Source organism: Hyla sarda, chromosome 4 (assembly GCF_029499605.1).
Source record: "Hyla sarda isolate aHylSar1 chromosome 4, aHylSar1.hap1, whole genome shotgun sequence".
NCBI classification, from domain to species: domain Eukaryota; kingdom Metazoa; phylum Chordata; class Amphibia; order Anura; family Hylidae; genus Hyla; species Hyla sarda.
In genome coordinates this window covers 417430928-417447946 of record NC_079192.1, presented here as the reverse complement: position 1 = coordinate 417447946, position 17019 = coordinate 417430928, and the positions used below count along the sequence as shown (strand labels likewise).

The 17019-nt window shown below is 41.2% G+C and overlaps 1 protein-coding gene and 1 long non-coding RNA gene across 11 annotated transcripts in view; one reads left to right on the top strand and one right to left on the bottom strand.

Annotated features, from left to right (window-relative positions):
* Nucleotides 1-17019, bottom strand: part of CACNA1C (calcium voltage-gated channel subunit alpha1 C) — a 423395-nt gene that overhangs the window by 72183 nt on the left and 334193 nt on the right. For all 10 annotated transcript variants that reach the window (XM_056517894.1, XM_056517896.1, XM_056517893.1 and 7 more), the window contains 3 exons: nucleotides 16636-16837; nucleotides 13260-13418; nucleotides 9958-10068 (listed from right to left, as the gene is read on the bottom strand). In XM_056517894.1, coding sequence (XP_056373869.1) covers nucleotides 9958-10068; nucleotides 13260-13418; nucleotides 16636-16837 — 472 coding nt within the window. The remainder of the gene's footprint in view (nucleotides 1-9957; nucleotides 10069-13259; nucleotides 13419-16635; nucleotides 16838-17019) is intronic.
* The window catches only part of LOC130267739 (uncharacterized), a 69920-nt gene that overhangs the window by 7892 nt on the left and 45009 nt on the right, over nucleotides 1-17019 (top strand). The window lies entirely within an intron of this gene.

The window sequence follows — 17019 nt, the reverse complement described above, 5'->3', positions numbered from 1 at the left end:
CAAATCTGTTTAACTTTCTGGAGCCAGTTGATATATATTAGAGATGAGCAAACTTACAGTAAATTCGATTCGTCACAAACTTCTCGGCTCGGCAGTTGCTGACTTATCCTACATAAATTAGTTCAGCTTTCCGGTGCTCCCGTGGGTTGGAAAAGGTGGATACAGTCCTAGGAGACTCTTTCCTAGGACTGTATCCACCTTTCCCAGCCCACCGGAGCACCGGAAAGCTGAACTAATTTATGCAGGAAAAGTCAGCAACCACCGATCCGAGAAGTTCGTGACGAATCGAATTTACTGTAAGTTCGCTCATCTCTAATATATATAAAAAAGTTTTTTCCTGGAATACCCCTTTAATCTCTCAGCATTATACAGAATGTCTGCTATCTGCCAATGCAGTGTTTCCTAACCAGGATGCCTCCAGCTGTTGCAAAACTACAACTCCCAGCATGCCCGGACAGGCTTCGGCTATTTATTTATTTTTACTTTTGGATTGTGTTCAAATTTGCCGACGTGACTGCGAAGGTCCCCAATAATCCACACATTGCCAAATGTTTTTTAATTTATTCCATCAATTCTGTGTTATTTAATTTTTATTCTGTTATTTATTTTTTTTTACATTTTGTATTCTATTTTATTTTTTATTCTGTAATTTTATTCAAGTTTGTTATTTTATTCACTGTTATTTTATTCAGTTTTATTTTATTTAATGTTATTTTTTATATTCTGTAATTTTATTTTATTCTAGATTGTTCTTTTTATTTTATTCAGTTTTTTTATTCTATTCTGTGTTGGTTTTATTTTATTCTGTTCGTTTATTTTATTGTTATTTTTATTTCATTCTATTGTTATTTTATTCTACTCTGTTATTTTATTATATTTTACTCTGTTATTTTATTCTGTGTTGAGAATTTACTAAGACAGGTGTATCTCATGCTGGTCTTAAAGGGGTATTCCAGGCAAAACCTTTTTTTATATATATCAACTGGCTCCGGAAAGTTAAACAGATTTGTAAATTACTTCTATTAAAAAATCTTAATCCTTCCAATAGTTATTAGCTTCTGAAGTTTTCTGTCTAACTGCTCAATGATGATGTCACGTCCCGGGAGCTGTGCATGATGGGAGAATATCCCCATAGGAACTGCACAGCTCCTATGAGAGCAGTTAGACAGAAAACAACAACTCAACTTCAGAAGCTAATAACTAATGGAAGGATTAAGATTTTTTTATAGAAGTAATTTACAAATCTGTTTAACTTTCTGAAGCCAGTTGATATATAAAAAAAAGTTTTGGCCTGGAATACCCCTTTAAGAAAACTTTCTGCCATACGCCTCGGCAGATTTATTATGGAGTGTTAGCTCCTTAAAGGGGTTATCCAGGAATCAAAAACAGGCCTAATTTCTTAAAGATCGCTCCCTGTCTGTCTCCACTTTGGGTGTGATATTACAACTTGGCTCCATTCACTTCAATGGAACTGAGCTGCAGAACGACACTCAACCTGGAGACAGACAGGGAGTGGTCTTTGAAAGAAATGATCTCTGTTTTTTGATTCCTGGATAACCCCTTTAATGTAGGGAAATCTACACCAGCTCCGAGCCAGGTCACTGTTGTACAGTTTAATAAATCTGATGGCCCGCCATTGCCCCGCCCCCTTGACACCTCTCTCATTTTGCACACATTTTATGTGCAACTGAGCATTACACATAAATGTGCTACTTTAACACTAGAACCCTGGCATAAATAGTCTGATACATTCCCCCCTATGCTATTTCATTTTTTTCTATTCTGTGGGGGGAATTTACTAAAACAGGTTGTCTTGCCTGTTGGTTTAGCAGGTTTTATGGTTGGAATTTTGTTTGTCGTGAACCAAAGTTATCATTTTTGTTGAATGGCATATGTAAGTGTAGTTGGAGGTGGCTTTACAACATTTAGAAGCTGGTAGTGTTGACAAAATGCTACTTTTTGAAAAGTCACACGAAGTGTGTGGTATATCCGATATTTTCGCAGTGGTAACGTATTAATATTACCACTGCGAAATTCCTGACCAAACACAACCATATACTCGACAGCTTTAGAAGTTTTCTATATGAAAAGGCGCACACTTTTGTCGCAGGAAATGACCGCGTCAAACCATTGCAACAAAAAAGGCAAAAATTCCTCCAAACCTAATGATTAATTCCTCATATGTTCTTTTTTGTTTTATTCTATGTTATTTTAGTCTTTTATTTTATTCCATGTTATTTTATTCTTTGTTATTTTATGTTATTTTAGTACGTTTTATTTTATTCTGTGTTTATTTTATTCTGTTATTTATTTGTTTTATTTTATTGTATGTTATTTTATTTCATATTTTTTATTTTATTCTTTAATTTATTCTATGTTATTTTTTTCTGTTTTTCACTTCTGTTTTATTCCGTGTTATTTTATTCCATGTTATTTTATTTTATTCTTTGTTATTTTATTCCATTTTATTTTATTTTATTCTTTATTTTATTCTATGTTATTTTATTCTGTTTTATTTTATTTTATGCTATTTTATTTTGCTTTTTTATTCAGTAATACCACACCAATATGTTCTTTTTGTTTTATTCTATGTAATTTTAGTGTTTTGTTTTATGTTCTTTTATTCTGTTTTATTTTACTTCATGTTATTTTATTCTTTATTTTATGCTATTTTATTGCATTCTATTGCATCTTATTTACCTTATATTTATGACACTATTTTATCCCAGAGACATCATTGTTGTATCTGCTCTATATCCTAGAGAAGTGTTTTCCAACCAATGTGCCTCCAGCTGTTGCAACATCACAACTCCCAGCATTTGGCTGTCTGGGAATGCTGGGAGTTGTAGCGTTGCAACATCTGGAGGCACACTGGCTGGGAAACCCTGTCCGAGAGGAATGATAATTTATTTTACATTTTTAGAATCCACTTATGGCTTTTACTTAAAAAAGCCCCTTTAAGATTATTTGGGGCCCATTCACACTATAAATTTTCAGCCCGTAATATGATACCATGTCCAGCAGGCGCTTCCGAAATGAATTGGTGCGCCGATATGCGCTGTCCTCATTGACAGCAATGCAGCCTGCGCTGAATTCCACTAAAAAAATGAACTTTTATTTTCTCAGTGTAATCCTCTGCTTCAATGTAAGAATAAACATCCCGATCATCAATGTCCATAAAAGTCTCCCTGATATACACAGACTGGATCCAGCACCTTTATGGATGTTTACATACTTAGAATGCAGCAGAGGATTATTATAATAACCTGTCTATAAGGATCTGAGCAGTCCTGGTGTCAGTGTATAAGAAGAGAGAGGTCAGTGTCCTGATGTCTGTGTATTAGGAGAGGTCAGTGTCCTGATGTCTGTGTATTAGGAGGAGAGGTCAGTGTCCTGGTGTCTGTGTATTAGGAGAGGTCAGTGTCCTGATGTCTGTGTATTAGGAGGAGAGGTCAGTGTCCTGATGTCTGTGTATTAGGAGGAGAGGTCAGTGTCCTGATGTCTGTGTATTAGGAGGAGAGGTCAGTGTCCTGATGTCTGTGTATTAGGAGGAGAGGTCAGTGTCCTGATGTCTGTGTATTAGGAGGAGGGGAGGTCAGTGTCCTGATGTCAGTGTATTAGGAGGAGAGGTCAGTGTCCTGGTGTCTGTGTATTAGGAGAGGACAGTGTCCTGATGTCTGTGTATTAGGAGGAGGAGAGGTCAGTGTCCTGATGTCTGTGTATTAGGAGGAGGAGAGGTCAGTGTCCTGATGTCTGTGTATTAGGAGGAGGAGAGGTCAGTGTCCTGATGTCTGTGTATTAGGAGGAGGAGAGGTCAGTGTCCTGATGTCTGTGTATTAGGAGGAGGAGAGGTCAGTGTCCTGATGTCTGTGTATTAGGAGGAGAGGTCAGTGTCCTGATGTCTGTGTATTAGGAGGAGAGGTCAGTGTCCTGATGTCTGTGTATTAGGAGGAGAGGTCAGTGTCCTGATGTCTGTGTATTAGGAGGAGAGGTCAGTGTCCTGATGTCTGTGTATTAGGAGGAGGGGAGGTCAGTGTCCTGATGTCAGTGTATTAGGAGGAGAGGTCAGTGTCCTGGTGTCTGTGTATTAGGAGAGGACAGTGTCCTGATGTCTGTGTATTAGGAGGAGAGGTCAGTGTCCTGATGTCTGTGTATTAGGAGGAGAAGAGGTCAGTGTCCTGATGTCTGTGTATTAGGAGGAGAGGTCAGTGTCCTGATGTCTGTGTATTAGGAGGAGAGGTCAGTGTCCTGATGTCTGTGTATTAGGAGGAGAGGTCAGTGTCCTGATGTCTGTGTATTAGGAGAGGTCAGTGTCCTGATGTCTGTGTATTAGGAGGAGAGGTCAGTGTCCTGATGTCTGTGTATTAGGAGGAGGAGAGGTCAGTGTCCTGATGTCTGTGTATTAGGAGAGGACAGTGTCCTGATGTCTGTGTATTAGGAGGAGAGGTCAGTGTCCTGATGTCTGTGTATTAGGAGGAGAGGTCAGTGTCCTGATGTCTGTGTATTAGGAGGAGAGGTCAGTGTCCTGATGTCTGTGTATTAGGAGAGGTCAGTGTCCTGATGTCTGTGTATTAGGAGGAGAGGTCAGTGTCCTGATGTCTGTGTATTAGGAGGAGAGGTCAGTGTCCTGATGTCTGTGTATTAGGAGAAGAGGTCAGTGTCCTGATGTCTGTGTATTAGGAGGAGGAGAGGTCAGTGTCCTGATGTCTGTGTATTAGGAGGAGAGGTCAGTGTCCTGATGTCTGTGTATTAGGAGGAGAGGTCGGTGTCCTGATGTCTGTGTATTAGGAGGAGGAGAGGTCAGTGTCCTGGTGTCTGTGTATTAGGAGGAGAGGTCAGTGTCCTGGTGTCTGTGTATTAGGAGGAGAGGTCAGTGTCCTGATGTCTGTGTATTAGGAGGAGGAGAGGTCAGTGTCCTGATGTCTGTGTATTAGGAGGAGGAGAGGTCAGTGTCCTGGTGTCTGTGTATTAGGAGGAGAGGTCATTGTCCTGGTGTCTGTGTATAAGGAGGAGAGGTCATTGTCCTGATGTCTGTGTATTAGGAGGAGAGGTCAGTGTCCTGATGTCTGTGTATTAGGAGAGGTCAGTGTCCTGATGTCTGTGTATTAGGAGGAGAGGTCATTGTCCTGGTGTCTGTGTATAAGGAGGAGAGGTCATTGTCCTGATGTCTGTGTATTAGGAGGAGAGGTCAGTGTCCTGATGTCTGTGTATTAGGAGAGGTCAGTGTCCTGATGTCTGTGTATTAGGAGGAGAGGTCAGTGTCCTGGTGTCTGTGTATTAGGAGGAGGAGAGGTCAGTGTCCTGGTGTCTGTGTATTAGGAGGAGAGGTCAGTGTCCTGATGTCTGTGTATTAGGAGGAGAGGTCAGTGTCCTGATGTCTGTGTATTAGGAGGAGGGGAGGTCAGTGTCCTGATGTCAGTGTATTAGGAGGAGAGGTCAGTGTCCTGGTGTCTGTGTATTAGGAGAGGACAGTGTCCTGATGTCTGTGTATTAGGAGGAGAGGTCAGTGTCCTGATGTCTGTGTATTAGGAGGAGAGGTCAGTGTCCTGATGTCTGTGTATTAGGAGGAGAGGTCAGTGTCCTGATGTCTGTGTATTAGGAGGAGAGGTCAGTGTCCTGATGTCTGTGTATTAGGAGGAGAGGTCAGTGTCCTGATGTCTGTGTATTAGGAGGAGAGGTCAGTGTCCTGATGTGTGTATTAGGAGAGGTCAGTGTCCTGATGTCTGTGTATTAGGAGGAGAGGTCAGTGTCCTGATGTCTGTGTATTAGGAGGAGGAGAGGTCAGTGTCCTGATGTCTGTGTATTAGGAGAGGACAGTGTCCTGATGTCTGTGTATTAGGAGGAGAGGTCAGTGTCCTGATGTCTGTGTATTAGGAGAGGTCAGTGTCCTGATGTCTGTGTATTAGGAGGAGAGGTCAGTGTCCTGATGTCTGTGTATTAGGAGGAGAGGTCAGTGTCCTGATGTCTGTGTATTAGGAGGAGAGGTCAGTGTCCTGATGTCTGTGTATTAGGAGAAGAGGTCAGTGTCCTGATGTCTGTGTATTAGGAGGAGGAGAGGTCAGTGTCCTGATGTCTGTGTATTAGGAGGAGAGGTCAGTGTCCTGATGTCTGTGTATTAGGAGGAGAGGTCGGTGTCCTGATGTCTGTGTATTAGGAGGAGGAGAGGTCAGTGTCCTGGTGTCTGTGTATTAGGAGGAGAGGTCAGTGTCCTGGTGTCTGTGTATTAGGAGGAGAGGTCAGTGTCCTGATGTCTGTGTATTAGGAGGAGGAGAGGTCAGTGTCCTGATGTCTGTGTATTAGGAGGAGGAGAGGTCAGTGTCCTGGTGTCTGTGTATTAGGAGGAGAGGTCATTGTCCTGGTGTCTGTGTATAAGGAGGAGAGGTCATTGTCCTGATGTCTGTGTATTAGGAGGAGAGGTCAGTGTCCTGATGTCTGTGTATTAGGAGAGGTCAGTGTCCTGATGTCTGTGTATTAGGAGGAGAGGTCATTGTCCTGGTGTCTGTGTATAAGGAGGAGAGGTCATTGTCCTGATGTCTGTGTATTAGGAGGAGAGGTCAGTGTCCTGATGTCTGTGTATTAGGAGAGGTCAGTGTCCTGATGTCTGTGTATTAGGAGGAGAGCTCAGTGTCCTGGTGTCTGTGTATTAGGAGGAGGAGAGGTCAGTGTCCTGGTGTCTGTGTATTAGGAGGAGAGGTCAGTGTCCTGATGTCTGTGTATTAGGAGGAGAGGTCAGTGTCCTGATGTCTGTATATTAGGAGGAGAGGTCAGTGTCCTGATGTCTGTGTATTAGGAGGAGAGGTCATTGTCCTGGTGTCTGTGTATTAGGAGGAGAGGTCAGTGTCCTGATATCTGTATATTAGGAGGAGAGGTCAGTGTCCTGATGTCTGTGTATTAGGAGGAGAGGTCAGTGTCCTGATGTCTGTGTATTAGGAGGAGAGGTCAGTGTCCTGATGTCTGTGTATTAGGAGGAGGAGAGGTCAGTCTCCTGATGTCTGTGTATTAGGAGGAGAGGTCATTGTCCTGGTGTCTGTGTATTAGGAGGAGAGGTCAGTGTCCTGATATCTGTATATTAGGAGGAGAGGTCAGTGTCCTGATGTCTGTGTATTAGGAGGAGGAGAGGTCAGTGTCCTGATGTCTGTGTATTAGGAGGAGAGGTCAGTGTCCTGATGTCTGTATATTAGGAGGAGAGGTCAGTGTCCTGATGTCTGTGTATTAGGAGGAGAGGTCATTGTCCTGGTGTCTGTGTATTAGGAGGAGAGGTCAGTGTCCTGATATCTGTATATTAGGAGGAGAGGTCAGTGTCCTGATGTCTGTGTATTAGGAGGAGGAGAGGTCAGTGTCCTGGTGTCTGTGTATTAGGAGGAGAGGTCAGTGTCCTGATATCTGTATATTAGGAGGAGAGGTCAGTGTCCTGATGTCTGTGTATTAGGAGGAGAGGTCAGTGTCCTGATATCTGTATATTAGGAGGAGAGGGAGGTTGATGTTGTCTATAGGACGCTCCTATGTATAGTAACTATAATTTATGGCATTAGATTTCTGTACAGTGTAGGGTCAGGAAAGTAAGTTGAAGGTTAGAGAAGGATCAGCACTTTATAGCCTGAAAAAGGAGCAGAATTGTTAGCAAGTGCGGAGTTGGTCCACGGTCTGGTGGAAATATCTGTAAACAAGACCGACCTGTAAAAAATATCTGCATGTAAGGATTTCACCGCTGACATTTACTCCACCACAAGGGAGCAGCAACGAAACATCCACCCTGCTTCATGCAGGTAAAATCACAGTGATCAGGACAGAAGTAGCCACTAGGGAGCAGTAAAGAGCAATGAATACTATGGGCCACACTGACCCCTACAGTCTCCTAAATCAATGGTCATCCTAAGTCAGTGGTCTCCAAATGACAAACCTTCAGATGTTGCAACACTACACCTCCCAGCATGCCCAGACTGCCAACAACTGTCCAGGCATGCTGGGAGTTGTAGTTTTCCAACATCTGGAGGGCCACAGTCTGGAGACCACTGGTCTACATCATGACACCAGAAACAGTCCATCCCAACCACATCTACCAATTCCAGCAAAAGCTTATAACAGTCTAATAGATCTGTGTGGAGAAGCAGCCATTCTGCTCTTTCAGTGGGGGACGATCCCTTTTCATAATTCCATTAATGGGGTGAAACATCCAGAACAACACCCCAGAGATGACACGCCTGGAGCCCAATGACATTTACTACAAGCCTCAATCAATAAAGCTCCCCTAGGAGACATCTCAGCTGCTTTAGCTTTTTTCAGGGGCCTCATACACATTGCAGGTAGTTAGGGAACAAAGGTTATACTAAAAGTAGATACAACACCCCTCCCCCCCCAAAAAAAAATAAATCCTTAAAAAAATGCAAAATTCTGCCAGAGAGACAAAAGTTAACCAATAGCGACACTACTGTTTGAAATAGGTAATGTCAAATACACACTGGGGTTGTTAGTGCAACAATATGTCAAATACTGTTTTGACCCTAAAAATCCTGTATTTTTTTAAATTATATCCTGAAAAGATGGCAAAGTTTATCAGGGGACATATGACAGGATCATACAGAACAGATCAAATGAATGGAATGGCAAAATTGGACCACTCACTCAGATACCCCTGAGTGGGGGCCGCTGTGATGTGTGCCAATAAGCAGAGACTATTTTAAAGGGTACCTTTCATAAAAAAAAACTTTTTGATACATTATAGATCAATGTATGCAGAATAACTTTCCAATTGCATGTTATAAAAAATATGCTTCTTTCTATTTCATTTTCCACTTTGAAAAAATGACCACTAGGGGTCTCCCTACCAGTCCTGGCCGCAAGCCCTTTTTATAGATTTCAGACTCATGCTGGAGTCCTAAATCTCAGACTGCAGCCGGGACACGGACAAGCTCAGCTGGGAGCTGTGAATCTTCTCCTCTCTGTTTACAACTGCATGTGCAGAGAGAAGAAAGATCAGAACTCGGATAGTAAAATGAATGAGGGCCTGCAGTAAGGCAGTCAGGAGTATGCCCTGCTGTGCTATGAGCATAGTGCTGGCTCCTGCCTGTCTGATTGACAGGCAGAGAGCAGTGCTGAGCTTGTCTGTGTCCCAGCTGCAGTCTGAGATTCAGGACTCCAGCATGAGTCTGAAATTTATAAAAAGGGCTTGTGGCCAGGACTGGTAGAGAGACCCCTAGTGGTCATTTTTTCAAAGTGGAAAATTAAATAGAAATAAGCATATTTTTTAATAACATGGAATTGTAAAGTTATTCTGCATACATTGATCTATAATATATAAAAAGTTTTTTTTTGATGAGAGGTCCCCTTTAAATAGAGAAGGGTCATCCCATGTCATTCATTTGTGTTTATTTGTTCTCTATGATCCTGTCATATATCCACTGAATAACCCCACCATCTTTTGTGGGGGAAACACATCGGGATATGATTTTGTAATAACGATTCAGAATTGTCCATTTGGGGACAGTATTTGACATATTGTTGCATTTGTGTATCTGCCATTACCCGCTGAAAACAATCGTTCCACTATAGATTTAACTTATGTCTTTCTGGCAGAAGTTTTCTTTTTAGACTTTTTTTGGTTTATCTGCTTTTAGATGTATAAATGAAAGGTTATGTTTTATTATCCTAAGATGAGTTTTATTATCCTACAGCCACAAGTCTTACAATCCCAAGAATATCAGTTTATGGTTTAGACTCAAGAAGCCGTCAGGTTTCTGGAGAGTGGGTGTGTGTACAGGATATATATATATATATATATATATATATATATATACCCCCTGACTGGGGCTGATGTGGTGCTGTATGGGTACAGGTGCCCCCGGGGTGCCATAGTGCTGAAATAAAAGCCATCTCGGGTACAAAGCTTCAGGCATCTGATATTAAATGATGAGCTCTTCCCCAACCCAAGAAAGACACACAAAGTGCCGCGGGACCTACCTTTGGCTTGAACGCAATGAGTTTCAGGATCATCTCCACGGTGAAGAGGCCGGTGAACACCATGTTCAGGATGTTCATGGCTTCCTTGAAAGAACAGCTTTGTCCGTAGTGCTGGAGGAAAGTGAGGGAACAAAGCAGTCTGTGCGAGTCCTCTTATCGTAATCTGCCATAACACAACATGTACAACTCTGCTGCTACAGAAAATATCCGTCTGTAATTCTCACACAGCTGAGGGTTTGTTACAATTTTATCCAGTTTAGACATTGCCTGAAACGCTCAGCCACGTAAGAAGCAAACAAAAAGGCTTCCATTCACTGCCAGCAAACAGAGCTCTTAAAAACAGTAAAGAAGAAAATAAAACAAAGAGTAAGGCCGCATTCACATCACAATTCTTGCATCTATTGAAATAGACGACCAAAGATTGTATCAATTTGTATGCAAAAAAAAATAGTAAAATCAGATGCTTCCAAAAATCGTTTCGGTCAGACGCATCGTAAGACATTTTAACACATTTTTTTCCGAAGCAGAAATCTGAGCAGTTTGTGTGTTTCTCGATCTTTCTTGCTTATCCTGAAGCTACTGCGCATACAGTCATGGCCCTAAATGTTGTCCCCCCTGAAATGTTCCTATAAAATGAAGTATTCCTCACAGGAAAGGATTGCAGTAACACATGTTTATTCCCTTTGTGTATATATATATAGATCTCCTCTCCTCTGTATATATATATATAGATCTCCTCTGTATATATATATATATATATATCTCCTCTCCTCTGTATATATATATATATATATATATATAGATCTCCTCTCCTCTGTATATATATATAGATCTCCTCTCCTCTGTATATATATATATATATAGATCTCCTCTCCTCTGTATATATATATATATATATATATAGATCTCCTCTCCTCTGTATATATATATATAGATCTCCTCTCCTCTGTATATATATATATATAGATCTCCTCTCCTCTGTATATATATATATAGATCTCCTCTGTATATATATATATATAGATCTCCTCTCCTCTGTATATATATATATATATATAGATCTCCTCTCCTCTGTATATATATATATAGATCTCCTCTCCTCTGTATATATATATATATATATATAGATCTCCTCTCCTCTGTATATATATATAGATCTCCTCTCCTCTGTATATATATATATATAGATCTCCTCTCCTCTGTATATATATATATAGATCTCCTCTCCTCTGTATATATATATATATAGATCTCCTCTCCTCTGTATATATATATATTGCAGTAACACAGGTTTTGCTATACACATGTTTATTCCCTTTGTGTGTATATATATATAGATCTCCTCTCCTCTGTATATATATATATAGATCTCCTCTCCTCTGTATATATATATATATATATATATTGCAGTAACACAGGTTTTGCTATACACATGTTTATTCCCTTTGTGTGTATTGGAACTAAACCAAAAAAGGAGGAAAAAAAGCAAATTGGACATAATGTCACCAAACTCCAAAAATGGTCCGGACACAATTATTGGCCCCTTTCATAATTGTGGATAAATAAGATTGTTTCCAGCCTGTGATGTTCCTTTATACTCACCTGGGGCAAGTAACATGTGTGGGCAATATAACAATCACACCTGACAGCAGATAAAAAGGAGAGAAGTTCACTTAGTCTTTGCATTGTGTGTCTGTGTGTGCCACACTAAGCGTGGACAACAGAAAGAGGAGAAGAGAGAACAGAAAGAGGAGGAGAAGAGAGAACAGAAAGAGGAGAAGAGAGAACAGAAAGAGGAGAAGAGAACAGAAAGAGGAGAAGAGAGAACAGAAAGAGGAGAAGAGAGAACAGAAAGAGGAGAAGAGAGAACAGAAAGAGGAGAAGAGAGAACAGAAAGAGGAGAAGAGAGAACAGAAAGAGGAGAAGAGAGAACAGAAAGAGGAGAAGAGAGAACAGAAAGAGGAGAAGAGAGAACAGAAAGAGGAGAAGAGAGAACAGAAAGAGGAGAAGAGAGAACAGAAAGAGGAGGAGAGAGAACAGAAAGAGGAGAAGAGAGAACAGAAAGAGGAGAAGAGAGAACAGAAAGAGGAGAAGAGAGAACAGAAAGAGGAGGAGAGAGAACAGAAAGAGGAGAAGAGAGAACAGAAAGAGGAGAAGAGAGAACAGAAAGAGGAGAAGAGAGAACAGAAAGAGGAGAAGAGAGAACAGAAAGAGGAGAAGAGAGAACAGAAAGAGGAGAAGAGAGAACAGAAAGAGGAGAAGAGAGAACAGAAAGAGGAGAAGAGAGAACAGAAGGAGAAGAGAGAACAGAAAGAGGAGAAGAGAGAACAGAAAGAGGAGAAGAGAGAACAGAAAGAGGAGAAGAGAGAACAGAAAGAGGAGAAGAGAGAACAGAAAGAGGAGAAGAGAGAACAGAAAGAGGAGAAGAGAGAACAGAAAGGGGAGAAGAGAGAACAGAAAGAGGAGAAGAGAACTGTCTGAGGACTTGGGAACCAAAATTGTGGAAAATATCAACAATCTCCAGGTTACACGTCCATCTCCAGAGATCTAGATTTGTCTTTGTCCACAGTGGGCAACATTATCAAGAAGTTTACAACCCATGGCACTGTAGATAATCTCCCTGGGTGTGGACGGAAGAGAAAAACTGATAAAGGGTGTGCAACCAAATATTAAGGTAAGGGGCCAATAATTTTGTCCAGACCATTTATGGTGTTTGGTGACAATTTGCTTTTTTTCTCCCTTTTCTGGTTTAGTTCCAATACATACAAAGGGAATAAACATGTGTATTTATTTATTATTTTTACTTATAAAAATTACGGCCATGACTGTATGAAGCACAAAAATAAATAAATATTTAAATGGATCGAAATGTACAGTGAAACAATTCAATACGATTTATATAGTCAAAAAGGTAAAAGGACTTACATTTCTATAGCCTTACTATTCTCGACATTGTGATGTGAATGAATACGTCAGGTTTATATGTTTCTATGCTTGAAAATCATATAGAAACGTATAAATTGACGTATTCATTGACTTCTATTGACGCAAAAAATCCAATGCGTGGCCCTGTTTCGGTCCGTTTGTGTCCGCTGTTTTGTGGGATGCAAAATCAATAATTTTTCGTTTCGATTCAAAAACGGACCTCAAATGTATCCGTTTTTTTTTCTAATTATTCTCAATGTAAATGGTATTCAGACATATCACTACATTTCACTAACACATATACAATAATTGTGATGTGAACGAGGCCTTACTGTCCATTTTACTGGAATTCAGTAGCAGCCCTCAATAATACTTACCTGCATGGCCAGACAGATGGTATTGAGCAGGATTAGCACAAACATCAGGTACTCAAAGTAGGTGGAGTTGACCACATACCACACTTTGTACTGGTACTGGTTCTTGGGTATGTACCTCCGGAGGGGGCGGGCCTTCAGAGCATATTCCACACATTGACGCTGCGGGGGAAGGGGGGGGGGTTGATTAAGGGAGAATGAAAACGGAAGGTTTACATAACATTCTGCCAGACAGATATATATATTTGCATTTGCAGGTGCAGACATATTCAAAATGTCCAGGAAGCACAGGCTGACCCTAAGCAGATCCATGTAGGCCTTCCTTTTTTTAAATTTTTTTTGCACACTCACAATCACTAGTCCTACAGTGCCATCTGTCTCATCCCAGTATAGCTGCATTCATGTGTTTCATTTCTGTAACTGGGTCATGTGATCACCCATCTAACCCACAGAAAATAAGTGTTTAATGTGTCAGAGGAAGTGGTCAGTCCTGAATCAGCTGAACTACAGGATGACATTATCACCTATCAGATCCCTCTTGCTAGCTCCTAGATTTCCTCCCCTTCCAGCTCTAGCTGTATACTGCTGCTGCTATCTCTATGGGATCAGGATATATAGTAGTTATACATCTCCCTCCCCTCCAGCTCTATCCGTATACTGCTGCTGCTATCTCTATGGGAAAAGGATATATAGTAGTTATACATCTCCCTTCCAGCTCTATCTGTATACTGCTGCTATCTCTATGGGATCAGGATATATAGTTATATACCTCCTTCCCAGCTCTATCTGTATACTGCTGCTGCTATCTCTATGGGATCAGGATATATAGTAGTTAGACATCTCCCCTCCAGCTCTATCTGTATACTACTGCTATCTCTATAAGATCAGAATATATAGTAGTTATACACCTCCCCTCCAGCTCTATCTGTATACTGCTGCTATCTCTATAGGATCAGAATATATAGTAGTTATACACCTCCCCTCCAGCTCTATCTGTATACTGCTGCTATCTCTATAGGATCAGAATATATAGTAGTTATACATCTCCCCTCCAGCTCTATCTGTATACTGCTGCTATCTCTATGGGATCAGGATATATACTAGTTATACATCTCCTTCCCAGCTCTATCTGTATACTGCTGCTATCTCTATGGGATCAGGATATATAGTAGTTATACACCTCCCCTCCAGCTCTATCTGTATACTGCTGCTATCTCTATAGGATCAGAATATATAGTAGTTATACACCTCCCCTTAGGCTGTGTTCACACATTGCTTTTTTACTGCATTTTTTTGCGTTTGCTCTGATTTTTTCAAATTCCCTGCAAAAATAGTGCTATTTAAGGTGATAAGACTCCATCCCCTCTCTCTCTCTCTCTCTCTCTAGAAAGCTAGGCGATTCATGAGAAATGTAGGCAGCATTAGGAAATAATTTTAGTGATGGGATTACATCCAATATGGCTGAAAACACATCTGCTACATCAGCTAAAACAAGTAAGCACAAGGCATACACAACAACCTGTACATTTTTCTCTTATAAAAGCCTATGCTGCACTATACAGTGATCCCTCAACTTACAATGGCCTCAACATACAATAGTTTCAACATACAATGGTCTTTTCTGGACCATCGTAAGTTGAAACCAGACTCAACATACAATGTACAGACAGTCCAGATCAGTGAAATGTGTCAATGGCTGGAAGAACCGACCAATCAAAATGGGCATTCGCTGGTAAAACACCTGTAATACTGAAGTGCATGCACTGACTGGTGTCTGGTAGCGCCCCCTACAGTACAGGGAGCTATTACATGTTCTGTTCTCTTTATCTGTATTACTGAAGTGTATGCACTGACTGGTGTCTGATACCGCCCCCTACAGTACAGGGAGGTATTACATGTTCTGTACTCTTTACCTGTATTACTGAAGTGTATGCACTGACTGATGTCTGGTAGCGCCCCCTACAGTACAGGGAGGTATTACATGTTCTGTACTCTTTACCTGTATTACTGAAGTGCATGCACTGATTGGTGTCTGGTAGTGCCCCCTACAGTATAGGGAGGTATTACATGTTCTGTTCTCTTTATCTGTATTACTGAAGTGTATGCACTGACTGGTGTCTGGTAGCGCCCCCTACAGTACAGGGAGGTATTACATGTTCTGTACTCTTTACCTGTATTACTGAAGTGTATGCACTGACTGGTGTCTGGTAGCGCCCCCTACAGTACAGGGAGCTATTACATGTTCTGTTCTCTTTATCTGTATTACTGAAGTGTATGCACTGACTGGTGTCTGGTAGCGCCCCCTACAGTACAGGGAGCTATTACATGTTTTGTACTCTTTACCTGTATTACTGAAGTGTATGCACTGACTGGTGTCTGGTAGCGCCCCCTACAGTACAGGGAGGTATTACATGTTCTGTGCTCTTTACCTGTATTACTGAAGTGTATGCACTGACTGGTGTCTGATACCGCCCCCTACAGTACAGGGAGGTATTACATGTTCTGTGCTCTTTACCTGTATTACTGAAGTGTATGCACTGACTGGTGTCTGATACCGCCCCCTACAGTACAGGGAGGTATTACATGTTCTGTACACTTTTCCTGTACCAGGGTTACCTGCTCCTTTGGACACCAGGTGAGGGCGACTCCATTACTTTTTTAGGACACTGTGTTCTGTACAAGACCCTGAAGAAGCTCCTGTTCTCTACATAGACCAGTGTTTCCCAAGCAAGGTGGCCCCAGCTGTTGCAAAACTACAACTCCCAGCATGCCCGGACAGCCTTTGGCTGTCCGGGCATGCTGGGAGTTGTAGTTTGCAACAGCTGGAGGCTCCCTGCTTGGGAAACACTGACATAGACAGTGATTACAGCTCCGGCAGATCTTTCTTACTTTTATATGTAAGGATTTGCTTTATCTATATTAGTTATCTACTTATTTTTCTTTAATTCTCACTTTTTCCTATTTTTGGATGACATTTTGGGCCTTTAGAACCAATAACCAGGTTTCCATAGAGTTCTGGTCTCAACATACAATGGTTTCAACATACAATGGTCGTCCCAGAACCAATTAATATTGTAACTTGAGGGTTCACTGTATAAGCAAAAAAGAAAAAAAAAATGGTCCCTGAGTGCTTCTTCTTTAAGAAAGGTACACTCAATACTTATTATCCTATGGCTCTCCCTGGAATAGCTGATAACTATTCATGACCCTTAGGCAATGTTCCCCAACCTGTGGCTCTCCAGCTGTTGCAAAACTAGGACAGATAGTTGTACTCGGACAGCCAAAGACCGTCAGTGCATGATAGGGGGTTGTAATTTTGTAACTGCTGGGGAGCCATAAAATGGGGAGAACCTCTGTGTACCCTAAAACTCAAGATTACCTGGTTCTTGTCCAGCTCACAGTTCTTATATTCTTGTTCTCCTTGCTCCTGAAACGTGACAATGACAAAACCTACGAAAATGTTCATCATGAAGAAGGCAATTATGATGATGTAGATGATGAAAAAGATGGAAATCTCCACTCTGTGGTTGTAGATGGGACCTATGTCCTCAGTGTGGGAGTCGATGGCTCTATACAGCAGCCTGAAAAAAGGACAAGAGATACCTTGTTGTCACAGCCCGACATAACTCATTCTGCACCCTGACCACTGATACCCAACCTCGGCTTGTGGCTAGCCACGTTTAGCCCATAGGGGTCACTATTACCTACTAAAAATAATTTTAAAGTATAAATCTACGTTTAATGTTCTTTTGCACATATTGCA